The 21,704-nt window shown below is 42.0% G+C and overlaps 1 protein-coding gene across 3 annotated transcripts in view; it reads right to left on the bottom strand.

Annotated features, from left to right (window-relative positions):
• Positions 1-2,236: 2,236 nt before the first annotated feature.
• sh3glb2b (SH3-domain GRB2-like endophilin B2b) overlaps positions 2,237-21,704 on the bottom strand; it is a 37,800-nt gene continuing 18,332 nt past the window's right edge. For 2 of the 3 annotated variants that reach the window (XM_076283603.1, XM_076283604.1), the window contains 4 exons: positions 10,665-10,754; positions 9,746-9,846; positions 6,500-6,752; positions 2,237-3,417 (listed from right to left, as the gene is read on the bottom strand). In XM_076283603.1, coding sequence (XP_076139718.1) covers positions 3,310-3,417; positions 6,500-6,752; positions 9,746-9,846; positions 10,665-10,754 — 552 coding nt within the window. In that variant the 3' untranslated portion in view covers positions 2,237-3,309. Of the gene's footprint in view, positions 3,418-6,499; positions 6,753-9,745; positions 9,847-10,664; positions 10,755-18,138; positions 18,163-21,704 lie in introns of all 3 variants that reach the window. The other variant, XM_076283602.1, reaches the window with a different exon arrangement.

The raw sequence follows: 21,704 nt of genomic DNA, 5'->3' as shown, positions 1-21,704 counted from the left end.
TTACACAGAATTTGCGCACAGGGAGAATCAAAATTCTTAGGCTAGGCTATTAACGTTAATGTTGCTGACATGGGTTGGTATTTTATTTAGCCTACCAATTCACACATTTGTGCTTCTCCTGTGGCGCAACAGGTTAATGCCTATATGTTGCTTTTTCACGCAGTCGACATGGGTTCAATCCTCCCCATTACACGTTTTTTTTATTATTATTTATTTATTTTTAGACCAGCAACGCTTCCTGTAGGCTACAGTAGGATACTAGGTGGCCACAGAGAGCCTGACCAGCAGTCAGTGAAAACTTAACCATGATACTGTAGCATCGGCGCATAAAGACTGTGTTAGCGTTCTCCAGCAAAAGGCATGCTGGGACACGAGGGTGAACAATCGGGGGGTTTATGTCGTATTTCCCCTAAGTTAGAAGTGTAAAAAAAAAAATCCCTCATGTGTGTTCCTTTTCGTGTGGGGGCTGGACCTCCCCTGTTGGTGTAGTATGTGTGTTTCCTTGACATGCCCTGTGTGTATTGTAATCTGTGTCTGAGTCCCTGCCCTCGTTCGTGAGCCAATAAAGCTGCCATTGAACAACGTTAGTGTGGAGTGCATTAAACGTTACAATACTTTGAAGACCTACTGGCTTGGGCAACTGCTGTAGCAAGACAACATGTACCATCAGCCGTGTTAACTTGCTACAATCGCCAGCTAGACTAAGTCAATTAAATTTCACAATGAATTATCAGCTGGTTCGTGGCGCAAGTACATAGATAAATGGTTATCATGTAAGAGGTTTCATTTAGGAAGCAGGTTCGATACCCACTGAGTTGTTATTAGGCTATTTATATTTATTTTTTTGGTGGCATATTCATGGTCCAGTGCATGTAGCGTACTACAGACAATTTTGACATTTAAATATGTCATGCATATTTGTATTTGTTCGTCTCCAGTTTCCATCATAAAGTGACAAATCTGCAAGCGGCCACATCTGTCAAAGAAACGTCATCACTCGTTAAACGTCACCAACGCAGCCAGTTAACATGGGTGCCAGTTGCCATGTAACACCGGCCCAAAAGTGAAGCGGCCCATTGGGAATTGTCCCGATTCTCCCGATTACCCACCCCGGGCCTGTGCTTGTATGTGCGTGCCTGCATGTGTGTGTGTGCCACCACACAACCTTGACCACTGTTTTCCCTTGTTAGAGTTTTTGCACCAATCAGTGTTACAGTAGCAACTGAGTGTCCTCTGTAGGATTCTCTGGTTGTTGCGTTGTGTTTCAGTTCTAATGTTTGTATTGAAGATGGTCAATAAAGCTTGACAGCGGGATCAGGATCGGCAATTAGATGATGATTTATTGTAGATGGTACAATAATGAATAACATAACACAGGCTAAGTCTCAAACAGTAAAACTGTGCAGAGTCTAACAGTTGACGGCGGCTGAGCCTTCCGACAGAAGATGCTCCTTGGTCGCTTCCTCCGTCTCCGAGTCAAAACCTAAGACAAAGCCTGTTATACTAAAACATACAAATGACAATCATGCCAACGTGACAGGAGCCAACCAGTGTACAAAACCCGGCTCTGGCCAGATGGAGATACCAGCCCGAATAGGCAGACATGCTGTCTCCCTCGGCCTATGTTATGTCTGATGTTCCTCGGATGTTCCCAAACATCGGCCCAGAATTCTACACCTCGTTTGATGTATGGTATTGGTTTATTTTCATTTTGTTTGGTTTTATCTATGCTGACTGAACAGAAACACTGTTTTATTTACATGGTGCTTGTCGTGGTTGGCAAGTGCATCCACACAGTAGACTGTTACTCTGGGGCCATAGGGGTCTAGGCCCTGGCAGTATTAGTTCATATTGGGTTCCCTGTAACCCCTGACTTAGTGCATCCACACAAGGTAGACTGTTACTCCTGGGTCATAGGGGTCTATGTCCCAGACAGTATTAGTTCATATTAGGTTTATTGTAACTAGTTCATATTAGGTTTATTGTAACCCTTGCTATCGTGTGTGTGTGTGTGTGTGTGTGTGTGTGTGTGTGTGTGTGTGTGTGTCTCAGAAGCATTCCATGGGTGCTGATTAGTGTGTGTCTGCTTGGTCTTGTTTTGTCCTCTTGCTCACCCCTACCAACTAAGAAAAATAAATACATTTTTATATATACTATTGCCTCTGTCTGCGTCCATTTAGTTGGATAACCTGGGGGTCCTGTCACACAACCACAAAAAAATCAATTAAAACATGACTCAATAAAGCTATCTTTATTATATTCAAGTCATTTCATTCCATACACATCTGTTTAAGAACAGGAATTAAGTACACAAAACATTTTGAGGACAGGAGAGACCAAACATCACAGTGAAAGGGAGAAGTAATGGTCACAATTAATCACAAATTGCTGGACTCTTTAAAAAATTATACAAAGTTTATGGTCAAAACGAGTACTGTAAATCTTTTTTTGCACCAAACAAATACCCACATCAAACAAGGAGTGACAGACAGACAGCCCAACACAAACAGAGCAGCTTAATAGTGCAACAGAAATGTGTAAAGAAGAAATGCTCATTTGAATTACAATACCACATTCAATCAAAGAAATGCAGACCACTCACAAACACACATCAACAAATCCCAATAGCTCAACCCTGTTGGGAACCACTGGCTGCTCAGCTGGAGAGTCGACCTGGTTGGGCAGGCCTACGTATTATCACAGGAACAAGGGAGCACACTCAAGGACACATCGGCAAATCAATCAAGTAACATAAATACACAAATGCAAGGGCTCGTGTCTATGCGGGAGCAGAATGCACAAAAATAAAACATCTGAAATCTTAAAAAAAAACAATCTTATACGCCCAGGGTCATAACTGTAATATGCATTAATCACACTTTTGAGTGTGTTTGCGTGGGTAAATCAGTATAGACTTAAGGGTCACGAAAGAAAATGTGTGATGCCCTAGCGGATCAGTTTGGTAAACTTCACATGCATTCCGGGTCAAAGGATTTTTGTGTCTGCTACCATTTTCCTGTGCTTTACCTCTGCAATTGCATCTCAAAAACTGTTTTTATTAGCTAGAACATACTAGCGCCTATGAGTTTCTGAGCATGTGTATGTCTTTGTGTGTGCATTTGTATATATTGTGTATGGATAGTACATGTAAGTTCAGATGTGTCTCTGTGGGAATGTATGCCCTTATAAATATAAGTGTGTTTAAATATGTCCTTGTGAGTCTGTGTGTGCTGCATATTTATTTATACACACACACACACACACATACGCGAGTCCTTGGTGTGTATTTGGATTGGTCCAGCCTGAGGTCTAACTGAGCAGCTCCAGGTACGTGACCGGTACTTTGCCTTTCTGGTTGCCTCGCTCTCCGATCAGCCAGTCAGGATCCATGCCAGGCACTGTGTACACTGTGATGAGCTGGACAGGGCAGAGAAACATGGGGCAAGTCAGTCCACACATCATCAAATATATTCTCTCAATCAAATATATCCATCAAATATATCTATCTCTCTCTCACACACACACTCGCTCGCTCACTCTAACCGGTCTTATTTAAATAAAGGCAAACACTCAAAAAATCTCAGTACTTGTTCAACCTCCACATCATCTAGTTACTTCTGCAGTTCAAAAAATGCATTTCTCATTATATTGATCAATCAGCAAATGCTTTGGCACATCAATGCAATTGATTGTGTACAACTGCTGTTTTTACATCAGTCACTTATCTTGTTGGTAACAATCAATCACATCCATGCAACTGATCTGTTGTCCGACTCACAAAAACATATTGGCATTAGTTAATTGCTCATAACATGCTAAAGTTTGCCATTTCTATTACTCTTGTTTTGGCAAAGGTCCACCTGGATTGATAAATACATTTTTACTTCAAGAAAGGGTAATGTAAGATCAACCAGTGATCAACTAGCTTTTGAAACTCAGAAGTTAATGTCATAATGCTTCAATTGTCAAGTACATATACATACTGTACGGACATACATATAGTACATACTGTACATACATACATACATTTATCCATTTACACATATGGAAGAGCACGGCATGTATACCTCCAAAGGGGCGTTTCCAATATTTATATTTCAAATTTTGTGTATTTCTCCCTACTGTAAAATATTACAATAATGGAAACCTGTCTGGCCTTCATATGACAATGAATGACATCTGGCAACAAACTGCAATACAAACAGTATCATAAAAGTGCACTGTAAATATGAATCCTGGCCAATCTCCTAAAATCTCCCACATATAATGTGTAACATCACAATCTTACCCATAGTTCATATAAGAAAATGCCTACAGAGTTAACCGTTATATTGACAAAATGACTTAGCATTTTATAAACAATGGCACAAGCACTTGTCATTCTGATGGCAGTGACATGTTGATTGGTATAAATATTTGCTTTTGAGACATAAACTAAATATTTTGAGCAAGTTACACGCATTAGCAGGTAATCCACTGCATAGTGCAGTTCGTACAAATTGTTTAAAGCAGTGTTTCTCAAAGTGTGGTCCACAAACTATCCCAAGTGGTCCACGAGCAGATGTGGTAAAATATAATAGATGAGTTGTTTGCAATATTGAACCAACTCGTAATTAAATCCAAATAGTTCTGCAACACTGCCTATATAAGCTATGCCAGTTTAAATTATATGAATACACAATAAGCAAGGTGCAAAGACAATAAGCAAGGTGGTTCAGTGAGTAGGCCTATTGTGTAATACTGTCAGGTCTATGTTTTTTTGCTAGGTGGTCCGTGACTTTCTTTTAATTGGTTAAGTGGTCCTTGGTCTGAAAAAGTTTGAGAAACACTGGTTTAAAAGAAATGCATTTACCGGTACTGTTGTGCAAATGTTAATGATTCAAGAAATGTTTCAAAGCAACTAAGACAAAAAATGAAATGTCAAATTGTACACACTATGACCACGAGTTTTTTACTAATTGTTACCCAAGCACCACCGTTTGTTCTAGAACAGCGGTTCCCAAACTTTTCCCCCCGCGTACCACCGCCTACATTCCGACTCGGCTCGCGTACCCCCACCATCCAACACATAAACACATAAAAACGTAACGCATTCTATTAATTAATATAATGAGTTTGCTTCCTGCCACAATGACATGATTAGGCTATGCATTTGATTTAAATGCTCACGCTGCCAGTTGAGGCAGCCAAATATCCAACAACCTTGTTTGTCCCCTTTACTTTAAATAGTCTAGATAAGCTAGATAAACTGAATAGGAAAGTTTGATAGTGACTGCGCATCTATCATTCCGGAGAAATATCAGTCCATTTCTAATAGGCTCAAGTTTACTCACTTTACATTTCTATTGGTTTCTATGGACAGTATGATCCTTGATTTTCTCCAATGATTTCCACGGGTTTCTTCTCAAAATTTTGCTGTAGTCATTTTCATTTAATTGCATTTGCTGTGACTATATAAATCAAATGGCACGCATGTTAACTTGAAACAGAGGGACTGTAGATATAAATGACATGTGATTGAAGTCCACACGCTCAAAAGGGCCACAATAGGGTTTTGAAAATTGGCAAAAAATAATATATATAACGTTTTGTATCATTTAAATGACAAAGTAATTTTGTTGTAGAAAATTTATTTCTTAAGAAATACTGTTAATTTGATGCTGTTTAATTCATTTATAAATGGTGCACTGTCACTTTAAGACTCTTTTGCCAGCTCCACTCAAATAGCCTATGGCTAGTGCTGTGCCAATGGCTGTGCCCTCTTACAGTTTATAAATTGGTCAGTAGTGGGAACTATACTGTTGCCATCGCAATTTCTTTTAGTTTATTATAAAAAGGAGATATCAATTATCAATAATGACAAGCCAGCTGGAACCTGCTGTGCTCTCTCCCTCTTGTGCACGCTCAAATGTGTTTAAATTAAATGGAGTAGCATAACATAGTTACTGTAGATCTGCTGCAATGGAGATACTATGTATCTCGATGTAACAAGCTGTTTTGACATTGACATTGCAAACGTTCTCTAAGAAGAGTGTAAAGCAGTTTGCAGTAGCCTAAAGTTAACCACAACGTTGTCTATCGCTGGAAGAAAATAGCGAGCGGCCTATAATTAAATGCTCGGCAGACCGGATTTAACAATGCGTGGCGGACCGGATCTATGATAAACTAATAAATGCTCGGCGGGCCGGATTAAAGTGCGTGGCAGGCCGCATTGGGCCCGCAGGCCGTAGTTTGGACACCCCTGCTATAAGGTAATAACCCCAGATCTCAAAAGCCCTCGAAAATAAAATATCATTAAAAAAATGTGTGTTGTGTCCTCCTGACATGGAAGATCTAACAAGCAAAATGCTTTTTTCAATGCAAGCCAAGAACATTGAGCTGATGAGGTCATCTGAGATGATAACAATACGCCCCTCTCCAGAGGGAAAATCAAAAACAAGCAACTCATCTTTTGAGCCTCTGTAGCAAAGAAAAATGGTGGGTTTAAACTGCACCATACCTCATCAGCCAATAGGGAGAGCTCGCTGGTGTCGGCCGCGTCGTAGTCGTACAGGACCTTGGCCTTGCGTGTGCCTGTAGCAGGTGGCTGCACCTCCTCAATCTTCAGCGTGCTGGCCTCCAGACCACTGTGACCGCTGCTCACAGGGGGACGGGCTGGGGGAGAGGCCCCAGGCAGGGAACTGCTGGACAGGCCAGAGGGGCCAGCCAACACAGCCGAAGTGGAAGGGCTTCCGGTGAAAGCATTCGGAATCCTGTGGCCACAAAGGCAACAGGAATCATGAGGATGTCTGTGAGTGCTGGCTCATGTTCAATTCATCAAGCTAACCAAAAGAATCTCTAATCTCAATTCATCAAGCTAACCAAAAGAATCTATAGTAGGCCTAATTTAACTTTAGTGGAGCCACAGTAAACAAACACAGGAACCACACTAAACAAACATATAAGACAAGACAAATGCTTGAATTCATAAAGTCAGAATGCCTGCTAAAACACTTTTCTCTGGACATGTTGGACCTGATACTTACGAGTCCCCATTCGCACTGTCAGCATTGAAGAAAGAGACAAACAGTCACTGATCACTACACTGTAAATACTTGTTAGGCGTGTTTGAAAGTCAATGCTTTTTCAAGCTTCGCTTAAATCAAAGGTTTCATCAGAAGCTGGTCAAAAATAGTCACTGATCACTACACTGTAAATAGTTGTAAGGCATGTTTGAAAGTTAATGCTTTTTTTAAGCTTTGTTTAATTCAGAGGCCTTATGGCCTGGCAAACATTTAAATATTCCAGTACACTCAGTTTGATGGAAAACATTTCTCCAGAACAGGGTAAAACTGATAGTTCCAGTCCTTGATTATGATTAGTTGAAAAGCGTTCAATGCCGTTGTAAAACTCAACACAACTCTTCACGTTGACTGCATTTCATTCTATATTACTGTGGCCAGTGACGGACTGGACGGTCTGGCATTTGGGCAGATGCCAGAAGGGCCGCGGCCCCTCGTGGGCCGGCATGCTTATCGGGTTTGCGCGGCCCATTTATCGTAAAGACGGTTCTACAATATTTCTCGGCCCTCTATCAAGCATCAATAGTGTTACATGGCTTCGAATAAGCCATTTATCTCGAACTCCCTTTTCTTCCTTCATTGTAGGAAACTGATCAGTATTTATACCAGACATGAGTCTCTACACTACAGTCATGGTGACCCTCAATATTTACATCAGTTTACATTATTTTGTAATCTTATTCAATCAAATGATTTAAAAGTGCATTGTTTGAATTTGGAATACAATAAATATGTTGCCTGTATCTTTTATTTTATTATTGGTTTACAAAAGTTAGGCTACATGAAGCAATGACTTCTGGGAATTTCAAAACCGAATGCGTCTACTTCCTTCAGCACAGGGAATTGCCGATCTAGCATGCCTTGATCCTCGGAATTTTACCCTTATAAAAGCTAATAAACTGCCCTCAAATGCACTTCGGAACATAAGAGAATGTCTGCTTAAATTCAGTGAAGGTGCTACGGTTGAAAATCTACAGTCGGAATTGACACATCTCGCCACACACTGGGACAGTCTGAAAAAGTCTCCTCTAAACGAGTATACAGTCAAAGCGTCGGACTTTGATGATGCCGCGGAGATATAGGAAGATACAGAAATAAACCTGGTGAGCAAGAAATGTGCTACCTGCAAGAATTGTGCAATCTGTTGCTATTTCCTTCTCCAGCAGTTAAACCTCTTTACCTGTGCCTACAACTACATATGGTTAGCAAATGAATTCCTACTAACACTGTCATGTACTCAAGTGGCATGCAAACGGAGTTTTTCCACTCTTAAATTCATCAAGAATCTAAGGACACGATTGTCACAGGATAATTTGGAGGCCTTTATGCTGATGGCGACAGAGAAAGAGGTCCTATAATGAACTTGGATGCTGATGACGTGATAGACAGGGTTGCGGAGAAGAGCAAGCTCCTTCGCACCTTGTTAACTGCATGACGTTAATTAAGACACATTTGTGGAGCGGCTGCTCTGATGGGTTTCCCGTTTATCAACAAAACTACATTCGCGCGCAGCCGTGGGGCAGAAGACGCTTGGTACCACAACGTTATAAACTTGACTTAAATAGTCGGCTGCTGTAAGCTACAATCGTAATTTTTTTATACCCCTGGTCCAGCTGTTGTCTCAATGATAGTAACATCTCATTTCAGGCTATATTTCAGAGTTTGCAGTTCATTTGCATTAACATCATATTTTGTCATTTTTGGCGAAGACATGCATTCCTTTAGGGATATTCAACATATTGAACATTCTCTAACCATCGTGATTTCGAATTGGTGCAGTTTTCAGCACAAAAACTAATTTTGTTCTTTTCATGGAGAGCACTGCTCTATGCTGTTCTATGGTGCTTTCTGCCTCTTGCGCACGCATGTTTTCTTGACGTTACATAGAAATCCATGTATTCTAGGCTATTCTTTTTTCATTTTCATATTTCATATTGCATTCATTTTTTTGGAGTTGTGCAATGATATATCCATGTTCTTGGTTCAGTCTTTATACATATTAAAGTTAGAGTTCATCACCAATGGGGCTACAAACGTGTTATGTCCGTGCATGTGAAGTTATGTCTGTGTGTTGCGGGCACATGCAGGCGCGTGCATGCGCGTGCATGCGCGTCCCCGTGTGGGCCGCTGGTTGGTGAAAATGCCAGGGCCGTTTTTTAATCCCAGTCCGTCACTGACTGTGGCACCTCAAATTCATACAAAAGTTGCTGCATCACGATGTTACTTGGCAACCATTCTGATAGAGGAGATATATTTTTTGCCGGAAGAATGATTATCTATGAATAAATTGTTACATTTCTCTTTGCTGTGCCTTTATTTTATGAAATCTTGCCAAATTTTGTAACCGTTTTAGAAAATCAATCAGCCACTTCTAGTCCATAGGTTACACTGATTTTAGAACAGCTAAGGGAGGTTCTAGGCACAACGCTGTGTGTTGTGCCTAACAACACCCCTTAACTGTTCTAAAATCAGTTTAACCTATGGCCTCTCGGAGCTTGCTTAACTGACTAGCTATATATAAAAAAAAAACAATATGGTGACCGCACTACATATTACATAACAACACACACATTAGATAACTGAATTACTGAAGCCATATTACTGAAATAATCTCATATATTGTGGCTTGAGCGTAGATTCTATTTCCCCCAGCTACGTATTTGAACCCTTGGTGGTTCCATTACCTTCTTAGTTCCTTCTGGAGTTCCTGCATATGCTTGTGACACTGGGCATAATATGTGGCCTGGGCCTCCACAAACTCATGCAGGCAGCGCAGGTGGTTCACCTGACAACCCAACAAAGAGTACACAACTGTATCAGGATACATATAACTGTGCATATGATATGAACATTATCACCCAGAGAGAAGAAATAATCTGTTCTGATTGGCTGGTAGGGTGCCTATTATTTCTGAATAACGGTATGAGGTAGAGCTGGTAAAAAAGTTTAATCACATTCCATATTAATGCTCACTGAATGGTAACTATAACAACCAAAGTAAATGAGCAGGCTTTGCAATAATGAAATCAACTGTAAACAAGCTAACTGTCCACCAAAGATTCTAGAGCGGAGCGCTCTAGAATCTTTCCTGTCCACTGTTATCACCAAAGATTCTTTGGTTATCACTGTCAGGCCCAAAGAAACTTGTACAACAAACTGAACAAGTCGGTTTGTTTCCTTCGAGGTGTCCCAATATACAGAATTCATGAAGTTCTTTGCCTCCGCCTCGTCTATCAATTCCATATATTTGGACATCTCAGTGGCTGATATCTCTTACTTACTGCAGGCCCTTTCTCAGACCCATCCTTAACCACATTCAAAACCGTGCTAGTGTTGATAGAATTGTCCAGCCTTCTTAGAAAAGTCCCAAAAACCCAGTCAACACATGGTTCAAATTATAGTGAAAAATTACAACACAGCCCTATCAACCACTGGTTTTATCCAAGTAAACACCCATTTTGCATTTTTACTCATTTGGTGAAAAAAAAACAAGTGGTTAACATCATTACATGGGATCTCCACCCACACAACAACAAAGGGTTTGAGGAAGTGAGTGGGACAGAGAGAGCGGAGGAGGTCATCTGGGCAGAGGAGCTGACTCACATGGGTGCTGCTGATGCCCTCCAGAAGGAGCCGGGTCACCTCGGCCTGCCGGTCAAACTCTGTCTGGGCTACACGCAACTCATGCTCGGCCTGCGTGAGCACACACAGACACACAAGAATCAAAAATAAACATTCTTGCAGAAAGCATCACAGGAACTTGAAGACATAACTTAATGTCAATCACCTCGATAAAAAAATTATGTAATGGAAATCATGTGCCTTTTGTTTTTGCTTACTAATTATTCTTTATTTTTAAATGATTTTACCTTGTGTTTTATGTTTTCTTTTTATTATGATCTTTACCTTTTAACTTTTCTTTGACTATATGCTTTTATTTGTTATTATTGTTTGGTTTTGTTTATGTAAAGCACATTGAATGACCCTTTGTGTATGAAATGCGCTATATAAATAAACTCGACTTGACTTGACTTGACTGTGTCACATTCCACGTAAGCAGTCCAATCACCCTTCCCCAGGCGGCATAGGTTATTTATTTATTTGTTTGTTTGTTTGTTATTTGTTCACTGTTTGGTCTAGTTTCACACTCCAAACCCCTACACACACAAACATTGCGTGGCAGGAATCTAAGAGGTGACTGACTGGGAATTTGAAGCATGAATCATTTGATTTTATAGCTTAGTCATTAATGTTCCTGCTGATCACAAAGGGTTGTTTCTCAGATTCCTTTCAGGCTTGTAATGCTGGTGGTCCAGATGTACAGTACCCCATGACGGTCACAATACTGAATTAGTCATTTTCCATTTTCTCATTTTCATGGTTGAGGGGGAAGGATAAAATCTGTCTACCATCTGCCCCACCCCCACCCCACCCATTTCCTATGGCGTGTTTCCTTAAAGGTCACCAGCCTGGGAGAAGACAGCATTCGTGAGTTTGAGGGGAAAACATTTGTGAGTTTGAGGGGAAAACAGCCGCTTGCAACAGTGTAACTCAAATTGTGCACTTCCTCTCTCTCATTTATGATTTATGATAGAGCAGACATACGAACATGAGAACCTTTTGATAAAGCAGTCTGGTGTGTGAGTGTGTGTGTGTGTGTGTGTGTGTGTGTGTGTGTGTGTCTAGTGCCCCGGTAAAACACAAAGGCCTTACAAAGCAAATGCATGCTCCAAGTCTGCCTTATGGGATTTCACCTCTATTGTGGCTGGCAACACCCTTTGACCCATCACATTTTGACCCATCTGTTGCAGGCTGACTTAGCATTGCTTAAAATAACCTGGGCATAGGGGCAGTCGTGGCCTACTCAGCTTCGGGCTTGTTACCGGAGGGTTGCCATGGCCGCAGTGTGTGCTTCACCTCATTGTGTGTTCACTGCGTGCTCTGTGTATTCACTAATACACGGATGGGATAAATGCGATCGATCGCATTTATCCCATCCGTGTATTAGTGAATACACAGATCGATCGATCGATAGATAGATAGATAGATACTTTATTGATCCCCAGGGGAAATTCAAGGTCACAGTAGCATACAGACAACACACACGCACATTCACTAACAGCAGAAAAGTAATTAAAAGTATATAATATAAAAAACACAACTAAGCAATAAGGGCAGTAGAAGATAAAGAATATACTAAAATACAAATTATACTAAATAACCCTTAATCTAAATCAATTCTAAAAACAGTATCCACATAGTGGGTGATTAATCAATCAAGATGTGCTTGCAATGACTGAAGCAGGGACTGAGCCTGTGACTCTCTCTGCATAAGGTAAGGTAAGGTGCTCTGTGTGAATGAGTGTCATGGTGATGGTGCAAATGAGTGCAACAGTGAAAGAATAAAGTCTATCTATCTATCTATCTATATTTATATATATATTATATAACTATAATATATAAGTATATAAGATATAAGTGTGGTCACAGTTCGGCTGTGGCATGGAGGGAGGGGTTGTGCATATGTGCTAATATAGCACACAAACAGTGAGTCAGAATATAGTGGTAAAAAGTGGCTAGTGGACAGACAGTTCAAGACATGGAGGTGGTGAAGAGGCCGACAGACTATGCAGAGAAGTCTATTTCACCTCTTCCCTTAAGTGAAGCATTGAACAGTTCAATGGCCCTGGGGACGAATGACTTCCTCAGTCTGTCTGTTATGCAAGGCAGTGAGCGAAGTCTCCAGCTGATCAGGCTCTTCTGCTTAACTCATTGAATGCCAAGCTGTTTTCGGAAGCTTTGTCAGAGTGCCAGCAATCTAGACCATTGTTGATGATTTTTGTACAGCCACAGCATATTCTGTGTTATAGCTATGAACACATACAATGGCTCGTTTGAAAGGTGAGACTTTAAGCTCTCAGTGGGTGCAAACCGTGTATTTCTACACACTTCTGTTCCTGAGAAATCGCAAGCTATACAGTGGCTAGTTTTCATCAAAATCCCTTTTTTTTTTCTAGAAATGGAGATATAACGTCTTTCATAAAATATGAAGTGTTGCCTGTAAAGTTTCCGGGAAGTGACCTAGCGAGACTGCCACCTAGTGATAGACCCACGAAAATGGCCTGGTTTTGAGCTGACGTGCATGTGTCACTGATTCGACCCAAAGCGGCAACCGAGTTATGATTAATGTCCAGATAAAATGTCCAGATTGTGCGTTTTCATGAGTTTTCGATCGTCATATATTTCATTTCCATTCATCACAGAGTTCCCAAAATCACATATAAGGTGTGTTAGAGTCTCTAGTTTCATAATTTAAAAAAAAAGGTAAAAACGTAATATTACTTTTTTGGCACTCAACGCATGGGAAGGAAAAACTTAATATTACGTTTTTGGCACTCAATGAGTTAACAATAGTGCTGTGGAGTACAGGGATTAAAGTGAAAAAAAATCGTTTGACTGAACTTTTTTCAGGCCATAAGTCATACGTTGTTCATATCTACCTATAGAGATAGCACCCCTTTTGCGGTCGCGACCTATTGGTTTTTAATGTACAAAAAGATGCAAACAGCAAAGTAAAGGGAGTATTCGCCTTATTCACACAGCGGCCATTGTTTAAACCAAAACGAGGCTACAGGGTACACTTACTATATAATTAATGCCACCTACAGGTGAATGCATAGAACATAACAATCCTATGGTTTGTGTACCCTGTAGCCTCGTTTTAGCCGCCAATGGCCGCCATGTGAATAAGGCGAATTGAGAGTGTTCTTGATTGAGATTGAGTTTTCCTGATGAACAAAAATATATTTTAGTACCATCCCTGACCATTGCTGATTAGCCATTGCTGTTCTTTTCTACTGCAGCAATATTGTAGAAAGGCTTTAACACACTCTTATTTAATTACTTCAGGCCAAAAGTGTTTAAAGGGGAGATTTTTTTCTTGTTAATATGCAATTCAACACCAAGTAAAATCTATAAAATCAAGTTTGCAAGACTTCCCATTTCCTCATCAAAGTAACAAATCAGAACATTCTAGATATTGTTCATATTTCCATTTGTTGCCTCATCCGCATTTAATGATAACATGGTAATTTTGAGTTTTACAGACAACTCAGTTTTCCAATGAGCAGCAATACTGTGTGTGCTCATGCAGGAGGTCTGCGCATTTGTAACGACAATCTGGAGACGGCGCTTTTGTCTTCAGCAACAGATTGTATAAGGTTTGACAAGAGGTTGCGATATGGTTAAGGACAGGTCGTGTTGCGCTATGAAAGAACATGCGTAGCCTACTTTCTAAACGTAAAAACGGTCAGCCATAGATAAACGTAGCCTACCTCTGTCGTGGTGGCTAGTTGCACCAGGTAGGGAAGATGTCCTGAAGTGCACGAACGTTAACCTTATGGCGGTCTTCTGATTGGTGGCGTGCTAAAACGTTTTCCTATTGCATCCATAAACAATTTTCTTGCAGCGAACCGCGCAAAAGCAAACTCCTGGCACTTTAATTTCTTTACACCATGGCTTGTTAGTTCTCCCCCGTTTCCAACAGCTGCCCATCTGCATTTATTTTTTAACTTTTGACACCTGCCTTCCTTTAGCAACAACGCATCCATGACAGCTAGTGGCCTTGCCAAATAGACGCACACAAATCATGACGCTAATATGCGAGGTTCTGGTAGGCCCACTGGTTATGGTTTTGTGCTATAAATTAATAATATTTTATAGCAAAGTTTTAAGTTGACTATTTTAATTGTATGGTTATTTTTTGTCAACATACACTCACAACCTATTGTCGTTAAAAGTGAGGCCTAAGCAAAATAGGCTACAAGGCTGTCTGTGCGTCACAAACACGACTGACCCCCTTACTCGACACGCTCAGTCAAAACCTTCCGTCGCAAATTGTGAAAAACATTGTTGTATGTCATAACAGACGGGATAATAAATTGCATAGGCTACGGTTTATATTGCGTCGCTTTACACATAATGTTAAGTTGCATTGATTAAAAACTGTAACAATAATAGTAGCCTACATCGGGTGGCATAGCAGGCTATCTGTTCAAGTCATAGGTGACACCCAAAATGAATGACCTCCCCTGACAAGAGTTCGCGATAGTAAGTGTCTACATTGATGCACGGAAAGAACACAGCCTCCGAATTCGCACATAGAGCTCACAATATCATATCCAAAAAAGTTAAACGGATTGGCCAACCTCATCAGCTGTCTCGATTGTGTCACTATAATCCAACTTTAAGACCGTTATAGTCCTCCATACGTGTTCTTTTTTTTAAGCAAACGCCCGAGACAAGTGTGTAGCTACAACATACAAAGCGAAACTCATGGCTGACGTAGGCCGTATAGGACGTATCGTCTTGAGCGGTCACGGATTGAGACACAGAAAGTTCTCAAGAACATTAGGTCTTTAAACATTTACCTAATATTTGTAGTTGCCTTAAAAAAGGAAAAGCAAAGGTGACAGTCCCCCCCCCCCCTCCTTTTTTTTTCTCATCGGATCTGCATCGATCTCAAATATGACATTTCTAAAATCAAATTGACGGAAATCCGTCCTATGACGGAGAACTTTAATCCTTGGGAGTAGATGACCTTTTGTCAGATATTGAAGTGATGCACTCCAGTTCCACTACAAAGCCAGCTTTCCTTACCAGCCTGTCCAGTCGCCCCGCATCCTTCTTCTTTGTGCTTCCACCCCAACATACCACTGCACAGAAGAGGACGCTGGCAACAACAGACTGGTAGAACATCCTGAAGAGCTTGCTGCACACATTGAAGGAGCGCAGCCTCCTCAGGAAGTACAGCCTGCTCTGCCCTTTCTTGTAGAGTGCGTCAGTGTTGGTTGACCAGTCCAGTTTATTGTCCAGGTGGAGACCCAGGTACTTGTAGGTGCTTACCACCTCGACATTGACCCCATCAATGGAGACTGGTAGCAGAGTGGGCTTAGACCTGCGGAAATCCACTACATCTCCTTGGTCTTTGAAGTGTTGAGTTGGAGATGATTGAGTTTGCACCATTGCACAAAGTCCTCCACCAGGCTCCTGTACTCCTCCTGCCCGTTCCTGATACACCCCACAATTGCAGTATCGTCCGAAAACTTCTGCATGTGGCATGAGTTGTAGCAGAAGTCAGATGTGTACAGGGTGAACAGGACTGGAGAGAACACAGTTCCCTGTGGCGCTCCAGTGCTGCTGATCACAGTGTCAGAGAGACAGTTCTTCAGTCTGACGAACTGTGGTCGCTCAGTCAGGTAATCTGTAATCCAGGTTACCAGGTGAGCGTCCATACCCATCTGCAAGAGCTTGTCTCCCAGTCTAAGGGGTTGGATGGTGTTAAAAGCACTTGAGAAATCAAAGAACATGATTCTGACAGCACCCCTTGTCTAGGTGAGAATGTGTCCTTGAGTAGCCTTGGACACAGTCTGTCAGGCCCTGCTGCCTTATTTGTGTGCAGTTTCTTTAGTTTAGCTCTCACTTGATTTGCTGTGATGATGGGGGGTGTAAGGGGAGGGGGGGGGTGCATCTGGGATCTGTGTGTCTAATGGCTGTTGACCGAGGTTGTTGTCGCCTCATTGTTCATGATCGCAATGTGGGGGAGGGGTGCAATATCCAGTGATGGTGGGGGTACAATAGCTTGTGATGGTGGAGGTGAGTGTTGCACTGGTATTGAGGGGGGGTGTGGTGGTGGGGGCTGGGGCTGGGGGATGACCACCTTGATGTCCCTGTCAAGGCTGCCAGAGTCGTGGACGACTCAACAGGCACAGGCAAGGAGGCGTCAGGCGGGGGCAGGGCGTGAACTGATGGTGGCTTAGGTCGTTGGGTGTCACGGGGATGCAGAGCTGGAGAGACTGGGAGGCTGGGAAGTGGGGGTAGGGCAGGCACGCAAACAAGAGCAGTGTCTGAGTCAGCTGGGGGTGGTGGACAGACCACTCCCATTGGAGCTGGAGCAGGGCAGTCAAACCTGTTGTAGAAGTGGTTCAACTGGTTCGCCCTGTCCAGGCCCCCCTCCACAGAGCTGCTGCTCTTCTTCAGGCCAGTGATAATTTTCATGCCGTCTCATGCCTCCTTCATGTTGTTTTCCTGCAACTTCTGTTCCACCTTCCTTCTGTAGTCTTTCTTAGCCTCCTTCAGCTTGACTTTGAGTTCCTCTTGCACGCGCCTCAGCTCTGCCATGTCCCCCTCTCTGTACGCCATCTTTTTCCTATTAAGAAGTCTTGACATTGCTGGTTATCCAAGGCTTGTTATTGGGAAAGCAGCGTACAGTTCTGGTGGGAACAACAATGTCCATACAGAAGTTCAGGTAGTCAGTTGTGCACTGTGTGACCTCCTCGAAGTCCTCTCCATTCTGTAACACACTCCAGTCAGTGCACTCAAAGTAGTCTCTCAGAGCCTCATCCGCTTCAGGTGTCCACTTCCTGAAGGTGCGTGTGGCAACTGGTAGCCTCTGTACTTTGGGCTTGTACATTGGCTGGAGATGAATGAGGTTGTGGTCTGACTTTCCCAGTGGGGGAAGGGGGTTTGCACTGTATGCATCCCTCACGTTTGCATACATGAGGTCTATTGTCCTGTTTTTCCTTGTAGGGCAGTCAACAAACTGGTAGAAATTTGTGAGTGGTGAATCCAGTGTTATGTGATTGAAGTCGCCAGAGGTCACAAAAAAGGCATCACTGTGTTGGGTTTGAAGCCTTGCGATTGTGGAGTGGATGACGTCACATGCTGTATCCGGGAGAGCTCGAGGTGGAACGTAAACACAGACAGCAACAACATGCACAAGTATACTTGGCCAAGAAACCTGATTTACATTATAATTAGTTGAAGTTATTTACCTGGAATTCCCAGCAACATTGCCTTCCTTTCCCAAGATTAAACATGTCTCGAATTCAGGGGAAATCTTAATATTAATCACTTAATCTCCAAAATCCAGAACCCTATGGCAAAATCCTGTTTTTTTCAAGGTGTGCATCCTTTTCACTCTTTTTTCACTAGTTTGGGTAAGAAACACATTCAGGCTCAGGACAGGGATACATCAATCACAGCCATGTTCAGTTCCCAAGCGAGGGTTAATACTCACTTTGTCCACCTCCTCACTCCACAGCTAGTGATGCAGCATGAGACAAACAGAGACAAAAGCACAAAAAAAACATTCAGGCAGCAGCACCAGTTATACAACTGCAGCATGAACATGGAACAACGCTCTGGAATGCCATTGCTAGGAAAGAGACCTCATGCGTGCACACACACATACACACACAAACTTCTAGAATCAAACAGTATGGCTACAATGGTAGACTCTATCTGAGGGAAAAAAGAAATACTCAGAAATAGGCATGGGAGCATGGAAGACTAAAACAACTCTGAAGCTAAAGATTAGCCTTATTCGTCATCAACAATGACTCAAATGACTCCGCTCTCTTAGACTCAAATGACTCTGCTTTCTTTTAAGGCCCATTCACACCAAGAACGATAACTATAAATAAATATCGTTCTCGTTAATATGAATGACGACGTTCACACATAAACTATAACGATAACGACATGAAGAACGATATCGTTGGGGATCACTTTCAGAGCGATTTTCAGAATGATAAAAAGTTAATAGCCAATCAGAACCCATCGAATTTTAACCGTCACATTCATTAACACAAGCAGAGACTTTGTTTATCGTTGTTTAGTGTGAACGCTTTTATCGTTATGGTTATCGTTATTGTTATCGTTCTTGGTGTGAATAGGGCTTTACTCTGAGGCCTGGTCACATTAGGCAGGGCAAGCAGCAGTGGCAAGCGTAATGCAACGCTCAGACCGTAATAAGTTTTATCTTGTTCCTAAGCAACACAAATGGTTTGTCAATTGAATACGCTCGCGTACGCGTTGCGCTTTGAAAGTTGAACTAAGTTCAATGCTCAGCTTGTTCAACGCTAGTGTTACGCCACCGTTCCGCTGCCGAACCATAGAGAACAATAGGAAACCTGCCGCTTGCCGCTGGCTAATGTGATCCCCGCCTTACTGTCAATATTGAAATGGTGGGCCATGAGGCTTGTCAAGCTGAAGCAGGGCAGTTCCTCTTTGACATGGTCATTCCCATTGAATACAATGCTGTGGCTGATGACTGATTTTTTTTTAGTAATTTGTTTCTTTCTACTTTTTCTCTGTGTGTGTGTGTGTGTGTGTCTTTACATGCACAGGACGGTGCTGTTTTGACAGTCACATTTCCTTTGGAAAGTATGTCTTATGACCTTGTACTTATGATCCTACGACCTTCTACTGTATTCTACAACAACAACAACAACAAACAACTGCAATCGGGGGATCTTGGGTCTTGAGTAATACTATGAGGACTCATCTACTGCACCACAGGGAGAGAGAACATATCAGAGTATGAGACAACCTTTCTCTCTGATTCTGAGTCAGAGTCTGCAAAATCCCTTGACCACTGGCATACAAAAAATGGGAGAAGGAAAGAGGGCAAAAAGAAGAGGGGTGACTGCCAATGAGTAACAGTTTCTAAACGTGAAGCCACTGCAAGTATTGCATCCTCACTTTTCACCAGGAAACTTAAACTAATCGTGAGGCATTTTGGGTGGGTGGGGGATTCCAGAGGTTTTTCCAGGAAATAGTCGATGGCAAACAGTCGGGTGACTCAGGAGCCGCAAGAGCATTCCCATTTTGACCTGATACTATCAGGGTGTGAAAGGCAATACAAATTTCAAATATACACATGAGAGATGTGACATTCTTTGTGCTATGTTTGACTCGTGCATATGTTTGAAGTGTGCATATACATCTGTGTCAATGTCTGAGACTGAGTGAGAGAGAGAGTGTGAGTGAGTGAGTGAGTGAGTGAGTGAGTGAGTGAGTGAGTGAGTGAGTGAGTGAGTGAGTGAGTGAGTGAGTGAGTGAGTGAGTGAGTGAGTGAGTGAGTGAGTGAGTGAGTGAGTGAGTGAGTGAGTGAGTGAGTGAGTGAGTGAGTGAGTGAGTGAGTGAGTGAGTGAGTGAGTGAGTGAGTGAGTGAGTGAGTGAGTGAGTGAGTGAGTGAGTGAGTGAGTGAGTGAGTGAGTGAGTGAGTGAGTGAGTGAGTGAGTGAGTGAGTGAGTGAGTGAGTGAGTGAGTGAGTGAGTGAGTGAGTGAGTGAGTGAGTGAGTGAGTGAGTGAGTGAGTGAGTGAGTGAGTGAGTGAGTGAGTGAGTGAGTGAGTGAGTGAGTGAGTGAGTGAGTGAGTGAGTGAGTGAGTGAGTGAGTGAGTGAGTGAGTGAGTGAGTGAGTGAGTGAGTGAGTGAGTGAGTGAGTGAGTGAGTGAGTGAGTGAGTGAGTGAGTGAGTGAGTGAGTGAGTGAGTGAGTGAGTGAGTGAGTGAGTGAGTGAGTGAGTGAGTGAAGGCAAGAAAGAAGGCAAGAAAGAAGGCAAGAAAGAAGGCAAGAAAGAAGGCAAGAAAGAAGGCAAGAAAGAAGGCAAGAAAGAAGGCAAGAAAGAAGGCAAGAAAGAAGGCAAGAAAGAAGGCAAGAAAGAAAGAAAGGGAGAGAGAGAGAGAAGAGGTCTGCCATTGTGTGTGTGTGTGTTTACAGTTTTTTTACAATTGCTTAAACACTAAAACCAAAAGTATCCCACAGTTACTGTAGCAAAACCTTACACTCAAGGACTTAAACTATAAGCACATCACATCAGCATCACACTTTTTGCAAAACAGTACACACATTGATTTACAAAACTCCAAACACATTTCTCTAGACACAGAAAACTCAGATAATGTCTCTATGAAATTTCAAGGCACTACCTTCTATAATACACATCCATGAACCAATTGTTTAAACACAACTACTGGGTGTGAAGACACTTAGGTGCTTAACTGTAAACTCAACAATCAGTCCTGAACAGTGGGCAAGAGGTGAGCCCTTCTGTCAACAACAGAAATGGATGGCAATGCAGCACATAGTGGAAGAGACACTTTTGCAAAAAGCTTTTTATGAAATTGAAAACAGAGTCTAGGGGCCCTATTTTCACGAGGCAAAACCTCTCAGATTTTCACCATGCACCGTTTTATTAGGCTTTGTGCCCAGGGGTGTGGCAGAAGGTGTGTTCTGGTGCACAATCCAAAATTGCTATCTTACACCCTCTAAAATCATTATGCCACTGACCAAGAAAAACCTGGTCAGAAATCCTTCGCCAGTTGTTTATATATTTGCTTGCTGTTAAAGGGAATGACAGATGGCATTACGCCCAAAACACACCCATGAACGCCTTGTTGCGCCATCTGTTTGATAACAAAACCACTCCCAATGTGGACTGGACAACCCCCTAAATTTAATTAAGCTATTTGCTAGTGACCATGTGTTTTAGATTGCTAAAATAGGGCCCAAAGGCTGAGAACTAGTCTATGGTTTTGCAGATTTGGTATGGGGTGGTTGGTTTTGCAGATTTGGTATGGGGTTGTTGGTTTTGCAGATTTGGTATGGGGTTATGGTATTATATAGGGTGATGGGGTTATAGTAACATGTGTACTGTAAAAAAAAATGTATGATATGTTTAGATTGAGTGTGTAATCAGTTGAAGAAAAACTGTAGCGTACTTCACAATGTGGATAAAAAAAAAGGTCTGGTCTTAAGTGTTGTGTTTGGTCAGTATATTCTTGTACTCTAAATTATCCT

The sequence above is a fragment of the Alosa pseudoharengus genome, unplaced genomic scaffold (genome assembly GCF_046254945.1).
Source record: "Alosa pseudoharengus isolate Yale_2024_CS ecotype anadromous, Long Island Sound unplaced genomic scaffold, YU_APseudo_1.1 YU_APseudo_1.1_scf_14, whole genome shotgun sequence".
NCBI lineage: Eukaryota > Metazoa > Chordata > Actinopteri > Clupeiformes > Clupeidae > Alosa > Alosa pseudoharengus.
The sequence above is the reverse complement of the archived record's forward strand: the minus strand, read 5'-3'. Positions and strand labels throughout refer to the sequence as shown.